At 39.5% G+C, this 21,331-nt stretch overlaps 1 protein-coding gene across 1 annotated transcript; it reads right to left on the minus strand.

The window, feature by feature from the left end:
• Positions 1 to 2,480: 2,480 nt before the first annotated feature.
• LOC116233538 (tetraspanin-3-like) lies at positions 2,481 to 4,022 on the minus strand. Its single transcript, XM_031600503.2, has one exon. The coding sequence runs from the start codon at positions 3,944 to 3,946 to the stop codon at positions 3,101 to 3,103; it is 846 nt and encodes a 281-aa protein (XP_031456363.1). The 5' UTR covers positions 3,947 to 4,022; the 3' UTR covers positions 2,481 to 3,100.
• Between the last annotated feature and the right edge of the window lie 17,309 nt (positions 4,023 to 21,331).

The raw sequence follows: 21,331 nt of genomic DNA on the forward strand, positions 1-21,331 counted from the left end.
GTCCTGGGCTCTTGCCAGGATCCATTGGACTATGCAAAGGAAGTTTCACAGAATCACAGAATAGCTAGGGTTGGAAGGGACCTCAAGGATCATGAATCTCTAACCTCCCTGGCCACCATCTTCCCCATTTAATGCTAGACCAGGCTGCCCAGGGCCCCATCCAATCTGGCTTTGAACACCTCTAAGGATGGGGCATCCACACCCTCTCTGGGCAGCCTGTTCCAGCACCTCACCACTCTCATAGGAAAGAATTTCCCCCTGACATCCAACTTAAATCCCCCCTCCCCTCAACTTAAAACCATTTCCCCTTGTCCTGCAGTTATCAATCCTTTCAAAGAGTTGATTCCCCTCCCCTCTGTAGGCTCCCTTTAGGTACTGAAAGGCTGCAATGAGGTCATCCCACAGCCTTCTTTTCTCCAGGCTGAACAAGCCCAGCTCCTTCAGCCTGTCCTCATAGGGGAGGTGCTCCAGTCCCCTGATCATCTTTGTGGCCCTCCTCTGGACCCTCTCCAACAGCTCTCTGTCTTCCTTGTACTGGGGGCTCCAGACCTGGACACAGTACTCCAGATGGGGCCTCACAAGAGCAGAGTAGAGGGGGACAATCACCTCCCTGTCCCTCATGGCCATCCCTCTTCTAATGGAGCCCAGGATACCATTTGCCTTACGAACTGCAAGGGCACACTGCTGGCTTATGTTAAGCTTTTCATCTATCAAGACCCCCAGGTCCTTCTCCGCAGGGTTGCTTTCAAGGACCACTCCTTCTAGACTGTATGGGTGCCTGGGATTCCTTTGGCCCAAGTGCAAAACCTTGCACTTCGCCGTGTTGAACCTCATCAGGTTCACCCGGGCCCACCTTGCTGTTGAGGTCAAGTTTCTAGAAACATACTACAGCCCTCAGATCACACTGACCTTAACAGAAATCTCTGTGCAGCTCAACAGAGCTCTGGATATATTTGAAGGCAGACAGACTCTCAGAAAAAAATTATGGAAATCATAGAATGGCCTGGGTTGAAAAGGATCACAATGATCAGCTAGTTTCAACTATGTGCAGGGTCGCCAACCACCAGACCAGGCTGCCCAGAGCCACATCCAGCCTGGCTTTCAATGCCTCCAGCGACAGAGCATCCACAACCTCCTTGGGCAAAAATACCTGTTATTTGTGCAAGACTTTAACAAATGACGTCCCAAAAGCTACCTCTCAGTAGTACCATGCTTTTGAGTGACCAGCTTGTGATCACACTGGAGAACGTGAAGATGGCAGGATGAAGGTCTCCAAGACTAGTAGCATAGCAATATTATTCTGCTGTAAATTAAATAATTCTACACATAAATGTAGGTTAGCAATAAAATCTTATTTATCCCTGCACCATAGGTTATATGAAGGTCTGGGGTCAGGTCTCACCTAGTACAAGGTGCTTCAGCTCTGCCAGTAGTAGAGAAAGGGGGGGGGGGGGGGGGAGGGGGGGGGGAGGGGGGGGAGGGGGGGGGAGAGAGGAACCTCCAGTTCCTATCACTGTCATTTTCATTGTCTCTGTTAGTGGCATAGCAATAGACTTGCTTCGAAAAGCATTTATGTGCCATGGTACCCCAAAGCCATAAAAACCCAATTACAGGAAGAAGTCATTTCACTGCCCCATGCATCCAACATCAAGCAAAATAAAGGAGGGTTCATTCTTTGTGTTACTCAAAGATACAGCTGTTCACCTCTTGTGCTTTGGAAGATTCCCTTCTGTGAAGATTTGCTCACTGCTAATTGAATAATTACTTCCTTCATTTAAATCAAGTTTGTTTGGTTCTTATATGAAGCCCCGCAGTATATTTCAACACTTAGTTCCCACATAGTGCATACAGACATAGCTCTGATTTTTTTCCCCCTACACATACAAGCTATTGTCTTGTGATCTGGAGTCTGAAATTTGTTATAAAATACCTGCCATTTTTTATAGTATTTAAAAATGATAATGATTGAGCTGACAACTACTGAAAGCACAAAGGAAATTATCCAAAGTACTAGCTTCTAGGATTCAAAGGCTTCCCTTGTTCCCACCCTTAATAGGGCTTGGGAATTACCTACAGCAGCAGATGCAGCTGCCTCCATATGCCATCCAGCCAGCCGAGAGGCTGATAGCATTTCTTGGATACACATGTACAAGCACACACAACCATACAGTCCAGAATCACTAGTGCAGAGCCTTTACATGTGCCTCTCTAGGCTCCAGCATTACTTATACAGGAGAGAACAAAGACAGCCCCTACACAGCGGCATTTGCCCCTTTCAGCACAAGCAAAATAGATGAATATCTTAAATAAATAAATAAATAAATAAATAGGCAAGATTAGGTTTAGGTAAGAAGGTAAGACAAACTCATGTAACCTAAATGAAAAAGCAACCTATTGCTCCTGTCAGTCAAGCATGCGTAAGGCCTCCACATAACTTCTTACAGAGTGGAATTGACTCATTCCTAGCTTTGACACAGAGTAAACACAAATATTCTTTTTTCTCTTCATTAATTTCATCATGTGTAAATTCAGTTCCTGAGCTCCTATGAAGGTAGTAAGAAGAGTTACAACAGGAAACATTTATTTCGTGGCTAGCAACTATATCTTCTCTATTTAGGTTGTACCCTCATGCCACTTCACGAAACACTATTTATTTTTTCTGAAAGTTAGTGTTTGAGCTTTAAGAAATACCAAAGGATTAGCTGCACCTTGGTAAGTGGAAGAATCTGCTTTTTAATTGCACTTCAAAAATCTCACCCAGTAAGACTTATTCCAAAGTTCGGGTCATGACTTTACAACATTCTCTTACATTACTGAGAAAATGATACCTCTACCTTACAATCACCCACTTGCAGCAGTTTCAGCACATACTGAGATTCCCTCACACTTCCCGCTGGGATTTCCAGCAATGAAGTTTTTCAGGTGTTGAACAGGAACAGAGGGTGAAGACTGATCTAGCACGGCAACATTAAAGAAAAAAAAAAAACAGTGATCAGTTGGTTTGATTTATATGCAAATATATATCATAAAAAATTTTCTTTCAATGCAGTCACAACACAAGAGAGATTCAAGGAAAGCAATGCTGCCATTGCCTGTTGACCTATGAGAAGACAGACGATTCCAGAAATCGGAAGTCATAGAAAGGCTGATGGCTCATGAGGATGCCATTGCTTGCTCCAGCCAACAGCTCTAGGACACTGAGCACAACACAGCAAGAAAACAAGAACTTCATTCCATAATGCAATTGGTCTTGCAGTTTCCTCAGGCAGCCCTCCTGGAATAGCTGATCCAGCTGGTTTAAGTTACCCCCACAGTCAGCATACTTTTTACAACAGCTTCTAGGAATATGAGATTTTTCAGATGGAAAATGCCAAGAAGCAGCTGATGCCTTTAGCCAGTCTGTATAGTTTTGAAGCCCACAGCACTGGAGCTTTTTCTGAAGCATATCCACAGTCCCGCTGCCATGAGCCAGGGAATGTGTACCATTGTATTGATTGAAGGCTTGTCCCATTGTGTTCTTCAGCTCAACTGCCATCCAAATAGAGTAGAACTGTGTCAAAACTGCTAAAGACACTTGAAGACAAAGAAGAACTAGCAGCAGGTGCATGAGAGTCCCTTGGTGATAACGGGAGTTCCTTACAGAAACAGAAATAGCCAAAATACCAACAGGTAGCAGGACTAATGCAGCTACAACAGCCAGCCAGCCAGGGAGAGGAAAGAAAGACTCCTGAAAAAAATGATGGTAGTTCTTGCACAACAGGATCACAAAGCATCCACCAAAGGTCAGAACTGTTGCGCTTGCCCAGAAAATGACACCAAGGAACAGCAGTAGAATGCGAGCAAAATTCCTGAGCCAAGAGTCCTCATAGACCCACAGAGACATGCGTCCACCCCTCACTCTCCACATCTTGCTCAGACCTATTAGCTTATCCCTCACCACCACCATTTGAAAGGCCTCCACCTCACTTCAGCAGGTGCCTCAAATGACATCTCCACCCAAAAACAGCTTGCAAGAGGGCAGGGCTGATAGGCTCCCTTAGTGCAAAGATTAAGTTCTGAAACAGCTATTTATGTGTTATTACTTGTTCAGCATAGTCTGTAGATACCAGGAGGGACTGACTGCGCCTAGCTCGCTGTTGAGAGGACATTTACTCTGCTATTATTGAATGCAATTTCATCTGAAGGGGAAGAGTGGTTGAAAAAGAGCTGAACTTTTTGTTTTACTAGATTTCTGTGTTAAACATCTGAAAATAGGTAAACAATCAAGGATGTGGCCAGCAGTGCTGGGTCAGATCACTTAGACTACCGAAGTGATAGAACGGATTCAACTGTAAATCCTACAGCAGTAGCCAAAATAGCAATAAATGCACAAATCAGAGTCATTAAGGAAATAATTATTTAAGCAGAGCTATTCAATCAAGGATCTCTGTAGGTAACATGTACCCAGACTCATTATCCTTCCCAGTACGTTTACCACTCATTAGATTTGACGAGGGGCATAATGATGTTAATAATATTTTGCCCTTTTTTACTCAGCAAGATTTCTGCGTAGATAGCATAAATTACTCAAGACACCTGGATGAGAAATCCCTACTTCTGCATTTGCATGCTCTCAGTTTGCGTCACCAGTGATTGAACTGAGTGCTGTAATGACTGAATACAATCAACAGTAAAAACTGTATTAACTTTTCCTTATGTGCAAAGAAACTGAATTACACACAGGCTAAATGACTTCACAACAATCACAGAGGAAATCAACGTCACTTAGCCAGCAGAAGAGTATTATTTCTCAAAAGTTATACAGAAGAGAGAAGTAGGATGAGGAGCCGGTATAAAGCTTGCCACTGGTGCCAGGAATGCATATTTAAGGCCAAAAAAATATCTTCCTAATTTTCCTGAGGGGGGAAAAAAAAAAAAAAAAAAAAAAAAGATGATATTTCTGTTTTCTTTCTCAAGATGCAGAACAGGGCTTGCACAATAAGCCAGCATAAGGGAGAATGCAGAGAGACATAATTCATTTTCAGAAGTGGGAGCAACTGAAGAAGACCAGAGTTGGTATTCAGATATCTGGAACCATGAAAAGTCTTACAAAACTTGATGAGTGTACATCCAGAAAATGGTTGGTTTGTAAGGACCTATTGCTGTTATGTATGCTACGCATATGCCCATCTTGGACTGATCCCTGTTAAAATGTCTTTTTGTGTGCCGATCAAAGATGTCATTAAGACTAGTTATTTTGGAGTTAGATAAAGATATCCCTGAAAGACAATGACCACTTTCCTCTGAGAAGGGGCAAAGAGAATTTCCCCTCACATTTATTTATTCTCCTATGAAGAAAGGTTGAGGGAACTGCGCTTGTTTAGCTTGGAGAAGAAAAGGCTCTGAGGAGACCTCATTGTGGCCTTCCAATAATTGAAGGGAACATATAAACAGGAGGTGGAGTGGCTGTTTACAAGGGTGGATAATGATAGACAAGAGAGAATGGTTTTAAATTGAGACAGGGGAGGTTTAGGTTAGACATTATGAGGAGGTTTTTCATACAGAGGGTGGTGACGCACTGAAACAGGTTGCCCAAGGAGGTTGTGGATGCTCCATCCCTGCAGGCATTCAGGGCCAGGCTGTATGTGGTTCTGAGCAGCCTGGTCTGGTGGTTGGCGACTCTGCTCATAGCAGGGGGGTTGAAATAAGATGATCATTGTGGTCCTTTTCAACTCAGGACATTCTATAATTCTGTGATTTATACATCACAGAAGACAACACAAACTTTATGTTTTCATAGAGCAGAAAGAAACGTTAGAAAAAGAAACAGAAAAACATTGTGGAGAATAAGAGCTACTTACTGCTAGCTCACAAGCTTTGTGGAAAGAGCACACAATCCTGCTTATCCTCTTTTCTGCCTTGCCTCATGCTTATAAAACTTAATGAGATATTAAGAACTGAGTTACAACACTATTTACTTCTAGCTTATTCTGCAATCTCTGAAATACATTAGAAAGGCTCAAACTGCCTATAGGATAATTTTACTGCACCTCTTGTTCATTTCATCCAGAGTAACTGCTGGCCTTCTCTCCATACAGAGAAGAGAATTATAATGGTTATTGAAGCCTAGAGGCTCTTATCTTTCTAAATGTTCCTCAATATATAATTTCCTGTTTACTTGAATATGACTCTTTGGACTACTGTGAGGTTTTTTATTTCTTTCTTATGATTGCAGACACAAGACGGTGTGAGCAGTGAAGTGGACCTTCAGGATAGGGGTCTGTGCCACTGCAGGCTCTCCTCCATCCTTTGGTGTCTCCATCACTCCATGAGCAAGGATTTTGGTGGCAAGGTGGGCAGTCAGGAGGATCCACCTGGCTGCCCATCTCCCATGTCAACTAGAAACACCTGCACTGGATGTCCACTGTCAAGAGGAGAGTCCTCAATGCCCAATGCCAATACAAGAGGGGAGGCTGCAGCTCCTCACAGGGAGCGGACGGCAGCGCTAAGAGGGAACTGCATGGAGCTGTGTCAGGGCAGAGTAAGGGGGAGTTAGGGAAAGGCTTTGCCCCAGAGGATGGAGGGCATGGAACAGTTCTACAGGACAGTGGGTAATGCCATGAGCTGCCAGAGTTCAAGAAAAATGTGGACATAGCTCTCAAATATAAGGTTTGGATTTGGGATGGTCCTCTATGGAGACAGGAGTTGGACTCCAAAACCCTTGTGAGTGTCTTCCAACTAAGGATATACCATTATCAGAAATCCTTTCTTTTCTGCTTAGAAATTTTATCTGCATTTGCAGCTAAAATTTTGGCTGAAATAGAGGAGAGAGACTGCAGCATGACAAAGAGACTGTGTGTGAGGCAGAGTTAGGACAGCTCCTCTGTATTCTTTCCAATGATAAACAACATAACATGATAAATATCATCCCTGCTTTCTCTGGAGTTTTTTTCTGCGTATGAACTGATGAGTATTGAAATTCAAATGTGGGTTTAACAGAGAAACTACTTTCTGGTTTGTTGCTGTAAGTATAATTCTTCAAATAAATAAAAAGTCAAATGTGTACTCTTTGAATTCATTGATTCATTGTTCTAGAAAAACATGACTAATATTAAAAAGTTCAGATAAGCTAGGAAAATCAAAATGATTTGTTCCACGTGGGCCTAGGATCCAAGAGCCATCAAGTCAACAGTGTGGTTGTACAAATGCAGTGCAGGCAGGTGACTATAATCATAGAATATCCCAATCCATAAGGATCATCAAGTCTGTTGAGGTCCTCAAGTGAGGACATCTAAACTTTTGTTGCAATGTTCAAATCAAGATGAGCAGCAAGTCCATGCAGATGTGTGTTAAAAAGAAACCTAAAGGCAAACATGGGAGTCAAGGCACCAGTAGACATGCTCTTCTAATTTTCATACAAATCCCATAAAAATGAGACAGGATCTTAAAAATCAGACCCTCATCCGCTGCACACTTTGTCACAGCAAAAGAGAAAAGCCCTAAAACTGCTTCAGAAAAACAGCTGGCATTTCCCATGGAACCCACTTTCACATGAAGGTATTGTTACCTTGACCTTGTGATGAAGTTAAATTACTCTCAAAGAAATTTATCCTTAGAGATTACAACATTTTTTTAAGATCTTAATATATGAAAGCATGTTCATTTCTAAGTCCACTTTCTAAGTCATTTCTAAGAAGTATGGCTGGGATAGTTTAGTTGCAGTGACTCAATGGATTATCAGAAGAGAAAGAGGAAAGGATAGTATCTGAATGACCAAAATGCAGGCTTTATGTCAATTTTACCTACCTCAGCTTTTATATGTCCACCCTGTCCACTGCTTGGCCTCATGAGCAGGTGAAAGATGGTCTGTAACCCAGTAGGGCTAGCTGATCAGGAAAAGGTGATAAGAGGGTATCACAGGTATTGCTGCTCTCTTCACTGATCCTGACCCTAACTGCTGGCCCTGATAGTGTGTTCTCACCAAACTGAAGAGATTTCATAGGCAGTTCTTCCAGTTTCCAATCCTGGCTGGATGTGAAATGATAGCAAAGAAACTGTAATAGGGGGGGGAAAGGGTGGGGAGGGAAGCCACTTTTGAATCTTCTCAGTCAGATCATTCAAGGAATGATGGGTAGTGAAAATAGCACACAGCAGAAGGACTGAGTACCAAGCAGAAAGCTGTTTTTTAAAAATCTGAAAACTGTTAAATCTATTGGCTCACTGGGAATAAAGCACATTATCTTATGAGACATGCCGTATTACAAGATCACTCTGACAGCCCAAATGCAAAAAGGATGAACAAGCCTAGCGGACCCTGATCCTACAGTCTGTGCCTTGCACTATCAGTTGCCATGGTAACCACAGTCAAATGATGTTGCCGTGCATGGAACTAATATCTTTATGGGAAGCTTGAAGCAAGCAGAAGAGATACAATTGCCACCTTCTATTCATGGAGAAAATGTACTCTTCACAAAAACTGATTTATCATTGTGTGGGTGTTCCCACTAAAGCCAGTCAGATGTTTTTACACACATCTGTTTGTCCAACAAAAAGTGGCCTGTTCTGTAATTGAAGAACCACATCAAATTATTTCCAGGCTTTTAACTGATATTGCTTTTAATATTCCATATTTTCACTAATATTGAAAATACTGAAAAATCAGATGACGAAAGGCTTCTTTACTGAAATGAACACAGTAAAAAATCACAACATTTTTTCTTTACTTCTTTCTCTTTTTTCCTAGCTTCCTTTTGTTTGCCAGTCTGGAATTTCTGTAAAATGTCTTAGAACTGAAATGAATGCACACTAGCAAAAACTAAGAATAAGAAAAAAGCAAATAACAACACTTTCTGTATTTCTATCGCATTGGCACTTCAGAAGGTGGAGAATATTTTAAAAGACATGAAACGGAAAAAGAAAAAAAGGAAATTAAAACGAGAAGGAAACGTCTGTTCTCTTGATGTCCTTCGTTATATTGCAGTTGGTGATAAAAACAATTTGGAGGAATAGGTACTGTTTTAAAACTTGAAAAAATGAAAGCATGGAATACTGTTGAATTCACGTCCCTTTGACCTTTAAAGTGTTTTGTGAGATTTTAATTGTTTTCAACCATCACTAGCTACAATATTTTTTAAGGGAATGCAGTGTTCTCATTTGTGTTTCACACCATATGCAGGATTTCTGGGCACATTTTGATGTTATAAAAAGATTTTAGCATGAAATAGATGCTCTTTAATTGTCACTTCATGAAAATAAGTAATAGATTTCAGGGAGGAATTCAGAAGTGTCTGAATACATTATCTGGAAGTTAGTAAAGACATGACAAAAAGCTTACACTTGTCAGAACTTCCACAAATAAAGTTTCTTCTTTACTGGATCTCCCCAGAATAGGGAATCTATATCTGATGTATTTTAGTCTAGAGAACACTTTCAAGTAAAATTTGTCTGGAGCCCTGCTGGGCCTGCATTCTCCACTGCATTCCTCTGAAATGTGGGCAGACTATCACAATGCTGTGTGTGACACATGTGAAACATTCCATTTCTGGCTGCTTTTCATTGTATTGTGAATGAATCTAATTGTACAGATGTAAAGCACCCACTAGTAAATGAAAGTGTAGAAATCCTTATTGTATATAGTTTCTACAAAATCTAGATGCAGTATCTGTGACAAACTGTTCATATTATTTAGGTCGCTCCAAAGATAATGCCTCCTATTTTATTTCCTTGGAAATAACATCAGATGCAATGAGCATAGTAACACTGTCTAATAGAGCAAAGTCTCAGCTACAAAACACCATTTTTCAACAGAGTCACCACCATTATTTTGTGCCAGAGATGAACAAGAGTTTGCTGCACTCATCATGTCTGCATGAGTAAAGGTGGCAGCTGTGCATGACTAACCTGAATATGGCTTGTCTTTCATATCACTCTTGCTACTGCTGAAACACAGAACCCAACACCTTGCTGTGTTCACATTTTCACCAGCGATGGACGAGAACCCACATGCCTCACTTGTATATATTTGCACCACAGAGGTGACTCACTGTTGCTGTCACTGTAGTTGAAACTCACTGCCCACTGCCTCTCTGACAGACATCCACTGTTTAGTCTCCATAAACATTCACCAAGTGCCAATGAATGTCAGTGGCTGCCACATGGAAGAATTCTGTTCCACACTTTTGCTTCACCCACACTTCCATGCCAGACACCATTCTGTCACACTGCCTCTCTGCTGCCATCTGTCACATGGCAACGGTATGGAACACAGTATTGATGGGAAGGTTAAACCTCTACTGCCATACTTCCAACGTCTACTTCTGACATCGTGGGCCAACAAAATAATAGAAATGGCATTACTTTCAGAGTAGCCCTCATATTTTTGTGGCAAATATTAAAACCAGTTTATCTCAGGGTTTTAAATTATGTAGGTGCTTTTGCAAATTGCCAACTGGCCTCTGAATGCTTTTTGATTTCCAGATAAGTCACCCTTAAGTCATCAGGATTTACTACAGTACAGAAACCTGGATTCCACTGCTGACCTTACTATGAAAGTGAAGTCTCAGTCAAGTCAGTCTCAGTCAAGTCTCCTTGCTGCAGAGGATGTTTTGGAAGAGATTAGTTTGTTCTGAGTACATCTAGCTACTCAAAACTAAACTGAAACAAACAAAATCTTATCTATTTTCATAGAATCATAGAATCACCAAGGTTGGAAAAGATTTTGTTATCTCTGTGATAATGACACATGTAGAGTGTAGTAAGGTCTTGATCAAATTCTTCACTTGAGTATTGATTTGGGGGGGGAAAAAAAAAAGGTATTATAGCAGTTACCCTATGGTGAGTGCATGATTACTTCTGAAATATTGAGTCTGGCTCAAGACAGATTCAGCAGTTTCACTAATATGAGAGCATTGGAGTACCTTGGTGCAAACAGCTAGGACCTCTTTAGATCTGTAATGCGAGCTCAACACAAAGAATGAGATTTGTACAGCTTGTACTTCATGAACTTATCCGCAAAGATGAAGACTGGCAGGGTGAGGTTCTTCTGGCAACTAACTCATTCTGTTTTCAGTTCATTGACTGGGGAAAAAAATCAATTAATACACTCATTTGGGGTTAATCTAACAAATGATTAAATGTTCAGCTTTTCTGCCCAGGTAGATATTAGCAAAGAATATTGTTAGCATCCAAGGTAGCTGAAAATTTAGCTAGGAATAAATAAATTGAGTGTTTGAAAGTCTTTTTTTTTACTGGCATAGTACTAAGTACGTATCAAATGTAGCATTCATCTCATATCAGATTTTATAGCGACTATAGTATGGAATTTATTTTTATTATCTTTCTTATGTCATGATGGGAGCACATAAAATTTCAACTTTGTCAGAATTAGTCTTACAGCACATTTCAAAGAAATGGAACCAATTTTAATAGGATTTTATGCATTTCCATCCAGATAAAATGCAGTTTTTTAGAGAAACAAAGAAATGCAAAAAAAAAACGAAGATATTGCAATTTATTTCTATGCTTTATTTCTATCTACAATATCTCCACCAAACAATTGCCTTCAAGAGGCATTTTGTTTTTAAATATAGAAACTGTCACTGACATGGAAAGGGTCTATTAGGTTTATACTCATAGGATCATCTAAATATAAAATAAAAGCAAACAAATGAAAATGTATTTGAACATGGAATGTAACAACACATTTAAGGGAAAGAATGTGAATGCATTATACTGCCAGAAGAGGTTCCTCTGCTAACTTCTGGGTGCAGTAACAAGTAGTACAGTCTGCCTTTACCTTGATAGGAGTCTTTTATTTCAGTGTTTAATGTAGCATCAAATCCCAAATTTCCCAACCGCTGGGTACCAAAGGGTATTTCAGAAACCTTGGTGAGATTGACATAATTCTGAATTCTAGCTTAGACTAGCAAAAGTACCCCAGCAGTGCAGAAACTTTTTTTTACTTCCACAGCACTTCGACAGATGTAGTTATTGTATCAGTATCTGCTTCAGCATCTTACACCAGAACTAGGGTCTGGCACGAGAATAGCTTGAGGAAGTCCAAGGAACATGATGCACAAAGGTAATGACCTGGGAGATGCTGCTTTTTTGTCCACAGCAGACTTTGGTGCACCTTTTGTTCAGAAACCAGTTATGGTCCTGACTGAGTGCTGACTCCAGCAGGAGAATCCTTGCTCATAGACACTGATGCATGTGAGTAATCCTATTTTCAGCAGCCACATAAGAATCAGACTCAGTGTAGAGCTGAGCGACCAACAGGGAGAAAAGGATTTGGAGTGGAAATATTTACACTAATTCCACTAAATGTTACTACCTGTGAAACAGCCAGCGATGCATAACAGTGACGTGTATCAAAAATACTCAAGGAGAAAAAGCAATAGCCAATATAGTCTTCTTTAATCTAGTTCCAGTATTTGTTTTATGGCCCTGCACAACAAAACTCATTTCTGTTTCCTTGATTGGCACTATGAGAACTGCAGCCACTCAGGACCAAATAGTCTCAGAGGTAATCATGCTTTTGCTCTTTCAGGGCTACCATGAGCTTTTGCTCCACATAAAGCAGCCTCATTTCAGCCAAGTGCTTGTTCCCCCCCCACCGCACACCCACTGAACTCACTGTTGTATGGTGCCACACTGAGTCAGGCTGGGGAGACCCACAAGGGTGTCTTTGCACTCCTGAGAACTCTGTTTCTCACTACCTATGCATATCTCAGGGTGACTCAGTCCTGCAAAAGAGTAGAAATTCGTGGCTTAGCAGAAGATAACAGTCATTTTAGATAGCCATTTTGTATTAAAGTAGAAGTCTTTCTTGTGGAATTCCTCCATGCCAATTTCAGCATTCATGTGAAACATAGGCCAGAGAAATTTCCATGGGTGTCTATTCCCAAATGCATGGACCAGTGGATTCAGTATGACGTTGCCATTGCCATGTTGGGCTGCTTGAAGCCATGTAGGCCTACCTCCCTCAAACGCAAATCGTTGGGAGGCTGTTGTCCTTTTAACAGCACTCTGTGGAGGCCTAGAGGGAGGCAGAACACCTAGGTAGAACAGACGCAAATCCTACTGTACAGACACACTGTCTATTTTTTGCATCGGTTACCTTCAGCTAATTAACCCGCTTTCTTTCTAGTAAATTATTTTATAAATTACCACTCAGGAATGCATCCTGTTTAATTAAAAGTATTTTTAATATTTTGAGGACATGATTGCTTGAGTTGCCTTCCACGTAAGTGTCAACTAGGGGTTTAGGGTCATTGTATTTTAACATTGTCCTATAATGAAGTTATGCTGAAATGTTTGCTAGTGGCTAGTTGTTAAATTGCTAATAAAACAATGGTATTCTTACGAATATATAGATTTCACATATAGTGATCCATGCCCTTCTTTCTCAGTGTTCCTCTGGCTAAATTTACAAGTAGCAGTCAAGAGTAGAACTCAGTTGAACAAAACATTTGACTGCCATTGAGATGAAAGCAGCAGGGAGAGAAGGCAATAAAATGAGCTTTGATAAATGAAAATGCCTGCACCCAGAGAGAAACACGAACAAGCAACTGATGACATGCAGATAACCAAGTAGGCAAAACCAGCACATTTAAGCAGATTTACTCTTTTTCAGTCATGTCTAGAAAGGCAGATTGCAGAAAAAGAGGCAGATGAAAAGTGGAGGTCAACTTGAATCTTACCAGAAAATGAATGGCTGGAAGAAGTAACCACACAAAGATCCTTAGTCCCAAGGAATTGGCAGTGAATGAACAAATAAATAAATAAATTGAAAACCACTTGATAATCAAAATAATGAGTACGTAGAATTTTTGTATGCTGGCACATAAACATTTCACTGGTTTTTAACTAGGATCACAAATCAGTACTTGGAAATTACAGATTCTGTTGAAAATTTAGAAGAAATTTGAGAGGTATCTAAACAGTTTACTTTGAATTTATTTTATGGACAGACTCTAATTAGGAGCGGCCTTTCATTTCAAGGGCATTTATGAGTGCATTATATGTCATTTTATAATTCACAAAAAAACGTTGAAAAGACCTGAACAGTTTTTCATGACAGTGTCTCCAGGAAAATTTCAGTGTAAATTGTAGAAGGTTTGTGAGCCAAAATTAAATCAGATTTTCCAAAAGTCAGAACAGAAAGTATATATTTATTGAAAAAGGCATAACAATGCCAATAATTCTGAAAGAAAAAATGAGATTTCTGTGTTTCCCCTTTCTGACACAGAACTGATCCTGCTCCTGCAGGACCTCTTACTCACTTTAGCATTGGAGAAGTCACTTCCTGTGCCAAACTGTTCTATTTTCAGGTGAATGCACCTGAAAGCTTTGAATGCTCTTTCATCTCTACACAGATAGAAACAGGTATCTTAAACAGACCTGTACAAACAAACTCATAAAACCTCCCTGCAAATTTTGTGCTTGAAAGAGATAGCTGTTATCCACATTAACTTAGAATTTACTTTATCCACATTAAGTTAGAATTTACTTTTCATGCTCAATAATCCTGCTGCATGAACGAATACAAAGGGAGGTCTCTTCCCAGTGGTCTTCTGTGTAAGAAAGAGAAAACTCTAAAAAGCTCATTTATTGATGCAGTTGACTGCATAATTCTATTTCAGAGACTCAAGGAGAGGGGTGAGACAGCTTTCCAGAGACTGGCTATATAAGGGAAAAGAGCTGGTTCTGTTCTGCATTACAACAAAAGTGAACTATTGAGAAATACCATTTTATTGCTGGAAAAGGAATGGTGCAAGATCAAAACAAGATCTATCCTGTGCACAGTTATTTAAATACCTCACATCAATTAAACTTAAAATTTCTTCTTTTTTTATGTGTTTCTATCTATACATAGATAGGTTTATAATGCATGTATGAATACATGTATGCATACAAATGTATAAATGTATATATGCATATAAGTATACAAGTATACTTATGAATGTATGTATTCTGCCATTTTAGATACTAAACTAATAAATGAGCTAACAAAGCTAGAAAATGCATGAAAGATGCTACAAACCTGAACCATATTAAATCTTTAGTCTATCAGCAGGGATGTAAGAAATTAATATTCATGTAGTAGATAATATTTTTGTGAATAGAGTAGCAGGTGGAAATAGATGCTTGCTTTTGTATTTAATTTTCATTCTTTCTCAAATAAAAGAATAAATTCTATATCTATGCAGACAGCTCAGACTGAATTTTACTTGTATTTGAATAGCTGCAAATATTGACATGTTTAATAAAGTTTGCTTTGTTAAATGTGTGGTTAGAAATAAAAGAAACTATTAATTTGAGATAGGAGCATTAAAAACTATATAAATTAAAAGTTCTTCCAGACAGTACATTAGGTCATATTGCATTGTTTGGCATTGTTTTTTAAAATCTACTTTTCTTTCCTATATTTACAGTTCACAAAGCACACACTAATAGCAGTATAACATCAGTAATACTAATAAAAATAACAGTATGTAATTAAGTAATAATAGGCAACCTGGAATACCCGGCCTTAGCAGAATTCCAAGACTTGCAATCACATCTTGTTTTTTTTCTTTTGAAATAATTTAGGGATGACAAATAGGAAAAGGTACATGAAAAAGAAATGGAATAGAAGTGATACCACTTAGGCTATTCAAAGCAGTGCTTCTGAAGTGAGAGAAAAAGAAAGAAGTTCTGTGGTTCTGAACTCTTATGTATGCAGTAAATGTATTGGTACTTGTCACTGAATAATCCAAATACATTTAAACTGATAGTGACTGGTTTTAAATGATAGATATCACCTTAAACATGAATCTAACTCTTTAGTTGATTCCAGAGAAGCACTGGCACAATGGTTTCAATGATGATTGAGGAGTTAGGTTCAGGTATCTCAGTCTGTGAAATGTCTGCTGGGTGATGGGGGACAGAGAAGTAGGATGAAAATCTGGTAACCCAAACAAGAGGCTGGATGCAGAGGAAGTAAGATACACTTGCACATATTGAAGGAAGATTGTTTGCAAAACTTGAGCAGAAGTGCAGAACTTCAAGAATTACAGACTACAAGTGAGACTTCTTGCCATCTTTAACTTGAATTTTTGTCATGATGTGTTTTTTTGATTTGTGTCTTTCATGATGCTGCAGTCTTCTTTTGGAAAATCTGCTCATGCATAAGCTGGAAGACAGCTACCCATTTCTTCACATGTCATTGTCTTACCTTCATACCTTGCAGCAATGCAGAGCCAGAGACCCTTGAGATCCCAAGTATCCTACAAGGTAAAAGCAACTTCAGGAGAGTGATAGTGAGGCTTTCTGAATTATCATCAACATGACTTCCACACCCTCAGACCTGCCCAGCTCTCTCTGGGAGAACAGGACAATTCTCACCCCTCCAGCCACATTACCCCATGAGGAGGAACAGCTAATACTTAGAAAATCTCAGGAATAGTGGTATTGCAGTTTGAGCAAGCTATAAATTCAGATTGCTTTGAGTAAATTGCTTTGAGAAAGCATTTTAAAGATCAAGCTTACTTACCTATAAATCTGCCATTACTTTTACCTTTCAGGTCAGCATATTTAATCAGAAGCAAATTGAGAAAGCACAATGATAATATATGGCAAAAAATTAGGTGTATCACTGAGAGCACCTTTCAAAGATGCAAAGAGAATTACAGTGCTGAAACAGGCAATCTTTTAACTCTGTCTTTTGCAGAGCATGTTGTGCTCTGTTTCTGCATTTAAGACATCTAGCTTTTCCTCAAGCCATTTTAACAAGTACAGCGCCTTCTCCTTCTCTTATTAGCTGCCTTCACTTGGCACTGTGGCACAGGACTTGGAGCAACAATCCAAGCTCTGCCCCCTGGTCCATGTGTACATCTGGATGCTGCCCTCAGTTCAAGATCAAATCAAGCTACTGGTGCTTATAACTCCAAACCTGACAGGTGCCTTAGAATCATTGAATTGTAGAATGATTAAGATTGGAAAAGCCACCCAGATCATCCAGTCCAACCATTGACGCATCCCCTCCATGCCTACTAACCACATCCCTCAGTGCCACACGCACACATTCCTTGAGCAACTCTAGGGACAGACATTCCACCAGCTCCCTCGGCAGCCTGTGCCAGTGCCTCACCACTCTTCCTGAGAAGAAATATTTCCTAAGGAGACAAAATGGAATATCACCAACTTCACGTTGTGAACTGAGAAATTGAGACAGACAGGCCGTATGTCCAGCTTTCACCCACAACCATCCATCACTCCTGCAGTCTTTGCATGGGGATATTTCCAGAAGTGTTCTGAAGAACAATTAGTTATGCACTGTAATGAAACCCTGCCAGTTGCAGCGCACTTACCAGCTTCAAGAGGTAAATCAGAGTTCACAGAAAACAAAATAAAATGAACCACACACTAAAGCCAGTTCACTTAGAGAATTTGCCCACAGTCTGAAGGCATACACTAGTAGAGGCTACAGGACTGCAGTGTTAGTCTCGGATTTGTAATGAATATGCATTTAGTGGCATTAATTAGTGGCAATTTCACATTATGTAATGCCTAGTAATAATGTATTGTTTGATGGAACTGCCATGAGACTAGGCTGTGATGACCATTAAACCTGATCAGACATTATTATGGGGTTTTGTGTGTGTGTTTCTGAGAGAGTGAATTCACAGCCAAGAGCTAGTCAGTGTCATTACCAAAGGACTTTCACAAAGAATTTAATCCATTTTCTCTTCCTAAATCAGAATGCCATGTGAGAGCATGCCATATCTGAGCCATGTGCATACAACTGATGCAAGATGAACTGCTTCTACCATATGTATGCTTCACAACCTTGTCAGAAACAGTGTCATAATTTCTATTAAGAATAGTATAATTTAGAGTCCTGCAAGTAATTTAATAACCTTGAAATTTGATCCACTGCTTCCAAGATTGTTAGCTCTAGACATCAGGGCACTGGTTAAATGCTACATAGAATTGTTGAAGTTTTCCCTGTTAAGAGATACTTGTTAGTCTCAGGTTCAACTGTGAAGTATCAAAGTGCTTTTGTGTATTTGCAGGTGTTTTTGGAGATTTTTGCCTTTTGCTAGGGAAAAACAGTGGAATTCAGTAGTTTTTGAGATGATTTTAAAATTGAGCTAAGCATCTGCTGATGTGCTATGTGAGAGACAAACAGTAGAAAAAAAGTTATCTGATTTAATCTATCTACAATCTTAAATGAAAGCACAATTTTTTTTTGCTCACAAAATCACAAAAGTTTTACAAAGGGAGACCTTAAGTAGATGTTCTTTAGTCATAATATAACATGGCATTGATTTGTTTGAGTATTTTCTGTCAAATCATGACATTTTCTTCCTTTAATTGTCCAAATTCTTCAGTTGAAATCCTAGGTGAAATTTTATATTAAAAAAAAAGACAAGAAGACAACCAAGTGTTGGTTGCAAACCTGGTGTAGGTCTGTTCACCACACTGCTCATTGATAAACCAATGATGAATAAAGTTTGTACCACAGATGATAGAACAACCTTATGCTAGGAGTCTTTGCCAGATTTTGCATTTTCAAATTACTGGGTGTTTGGATTTTTTTTTGGTATGTTGGTTGTTACTGATATCACTTTGCAAAACAGAATAGTGACTCCAAGACAGGACGAAGGCAGGGGAACTGTGTTTCAAATTTGACTTCACTTACATACACCAGAGATAATTTCCAAATAACGCAATTTTAATATAAAAATATGCTATCCCACTTTTCTAGAAATTGTGCTTACATGTTTTCACACATACATTTTGGAGAAAATAAGAGGACTCTTCTGGTTTTTTTTCTAAAGATTCTTTTACCCCTATCATAAATGGGGATTCCGTTTGTCAGTTCACTATGCAGGTTAGCCTAACCTATTTTACAACAATGTTGTACACTAAACCAAGAACAATTTCCTTGTAGCTGAAGAAAATATAATGCTGGAGGTGTACTCACAAAGCAAGATTCAGTTCACATTAACAACAGAGGAGGATGCCTAAGAAATATGATCTAGCAGTTACTTACTTACATAGTATGCTAAAAAACAGCCTTAAGCATCCACTTAGCACTGCTAGCCAGACAGCAATCAGCACGCAGGCTTTCCTGGCAGCTACTCAGACCAGGTGGAGAAGTGAAATGAGTAAAGGACTGCTCACCATGGAAAGAGCAGAGTAGAGATGTGGAAACTGAAGAAGACTTGCTTGTTATTAATGCAGATAGACTGTCATCTCATTCCTCACTCTAATCACACTGCTGTTCTGCTTTCCCAAATAATGAGGAGAAATTAAGGTGATTACACTTCAGTAATTCCTTGATGAAGCAATTCCATTTCTGAAGTGGAAAAAAAAAAAAGAGAGAAAAATTGAGAAAACCAAATTCCTCTCTTTTTGTTTGTTTGTCTGTGTTTCTCTCCATTTTTCATTCTTAGAAAGCTCAATGAAAGCACAGAGCAGGGATTCATGGGTTGCAAAACCAGAAGGGACTGTTGTAATTTGGTCATATCACCTCAGACTTTCAGCAGGAGACATATCTTCATAAAGAGGGAAGCAAATGTAATCAGAGACCTTACAGCCTCACTTGCCTCACTGAATTGCACCGTCTTGAGGATCTAATCTAATTTACCCCCACTGTACAATACACAGTACAGAAATACAGGAAGAAGCCATCCACAAAGTAGGAGTTCTGAGAGTCCATTTAAAAAAAAAAACAAAACAGTCCCCACTTTTTTAAAAAGAGCATCTTACACACTCATTGTTGCATACAATGTGAGGAGAACATTTTAACCAATTTTTTTATCTCATGGACATAGAATTGATCCTGTCATGAAGTATTCTGAGAGGTCTACATTAAAGCTGTAGATCAGTCCAGGGTAGGGGAGCTGCCACAGCCCTCTCCTGGTGAGCACCTCTGGGGACCCATGTAGTGTGGGGTGGAAGGGACTTTGTCACACCCAAGGCCTGGGAGGGGATGAGCACTTGTGGGATTACACCTCCTTTGGGATTTATCTAGATGATTCCTATCTTCAGTGCATGAAAAACAACTGAAATAAAATGCAAAAATGTTTATGGAATAATCTACAAATAACATTTTGATATATTATTCAGGCAAATGACCTCCCAGTTCTTACAAAGGAATGTTAGTTTGATCAGACAGTGGAGTAGGTCATTGCAAATCTGCTCTAACCATCTTCAAAGAGACCTCACTTCCTCTCTTCTCCTCCTAAACCCCAAATGACATTGTTGGATACACACATTGGCAAAAGTAATGCTGTAATAACGTGTATAAATTTAAGATTACTTTTTCAGAACAAAGCCCTTGTCCTCCAAACCAGGCAAGGAGGGCAGTTAAGGCTCTTCAGAAGCATTTTCCAAAAGGGAAGATGCATTTCAAGGTGGATTATGTGCTGATAAAGTTCCTAAATGTGAGGCAGAGGCATTTATCCCTAAAGTGGCAAGAACTTAGGCAAGGTGCTTCACATCTGTTATCTTTTATTATAACTCTATTGTTGAAAAGAGTGGCCTTTTCAGTCATCTCCTCTGGTTAGACTCTTTTTGTTTTTCCAAACTTTTGATCACTTCTTGCTATATGAGTATGTATTTTCATTTCCAAGTGACCATTTCTGGTTTTCTTTCCCAGGCATCTGCTTTTGCTTTGTATCCAGCAAAATTCTTTTCATACCAACATTTCCAGCCATTCTGCTTCTGGGGCACATCCAACTTGTGTCTCTGCTAACATGTCTAAAAGCTCACAAAATCATATGAGGAAAAGACCTAAAAACATTGAAATATTAAGTAAAGGGAAATTCAGAAGGCCAAGAAGGAAATGACAGTGAGATGATGACAAATAATGTGTCATCATCTGAATCTAGAACTGAGGAAGAAAAGTGGGACAGTTTCAACAAATTATATAAGGTTTACTGCATGACAAAGCAGAAATTGGGGTAGAAGCAGAATTTAAAGAAATAAGTAAACTTGCATTCCTTAAAGTAATAGGGAACACATAAAGAAGAGCTGAGAAAACCTGGAGGACTTTTTCCAAACTACTTTGTTGCATAATTTGCCCACAGTAAGAAAATCCTTCTCTGAAGCTCCTGCAAGCTATGTAGCATCTGTGAGTAAGACATTAAAGCCTGCTAATTGGCAAGACCATCCATCTGAATGCTGCTCTCTAAACCTGGCATTTCATAAAACACGTAAAGACAGAACAATCAGCAGAAAAAGCAGAGGGATAGCTATGCTGCAATCCTTGCAGATTTTGTTTTAAACCATCATCTATTCAGAAGTCTCCATACTGTACCATTTTCTATGAAAAAAAGGATAGTTTTATCCCTCTGAGCAC

This window comes from Phasianus colchicus, chromosome Z (genome assembly GCF_987193195.1).
Source record: "Phasianus colchicus chromosome Z, bPhaCol1.hap1.1, whole genome shotgun sequence".
Taxonomy (NCBI): Eukaryota; Metazoa; Chordata; class Aves; order Galliformes; family Phasianidae; genus Phasianus; species Phasianus colchicus.

Bases quoted from the DNA above. Each gene is read 5' to 3' on its own strand.
- LOC116233538 (XM_031600503.2), bottom strand. From the start codon at position 3,946: ATGGTGGTGGTGAGGGATAAGCTAATAGGTCTGAGCAAGATGTGGAGA.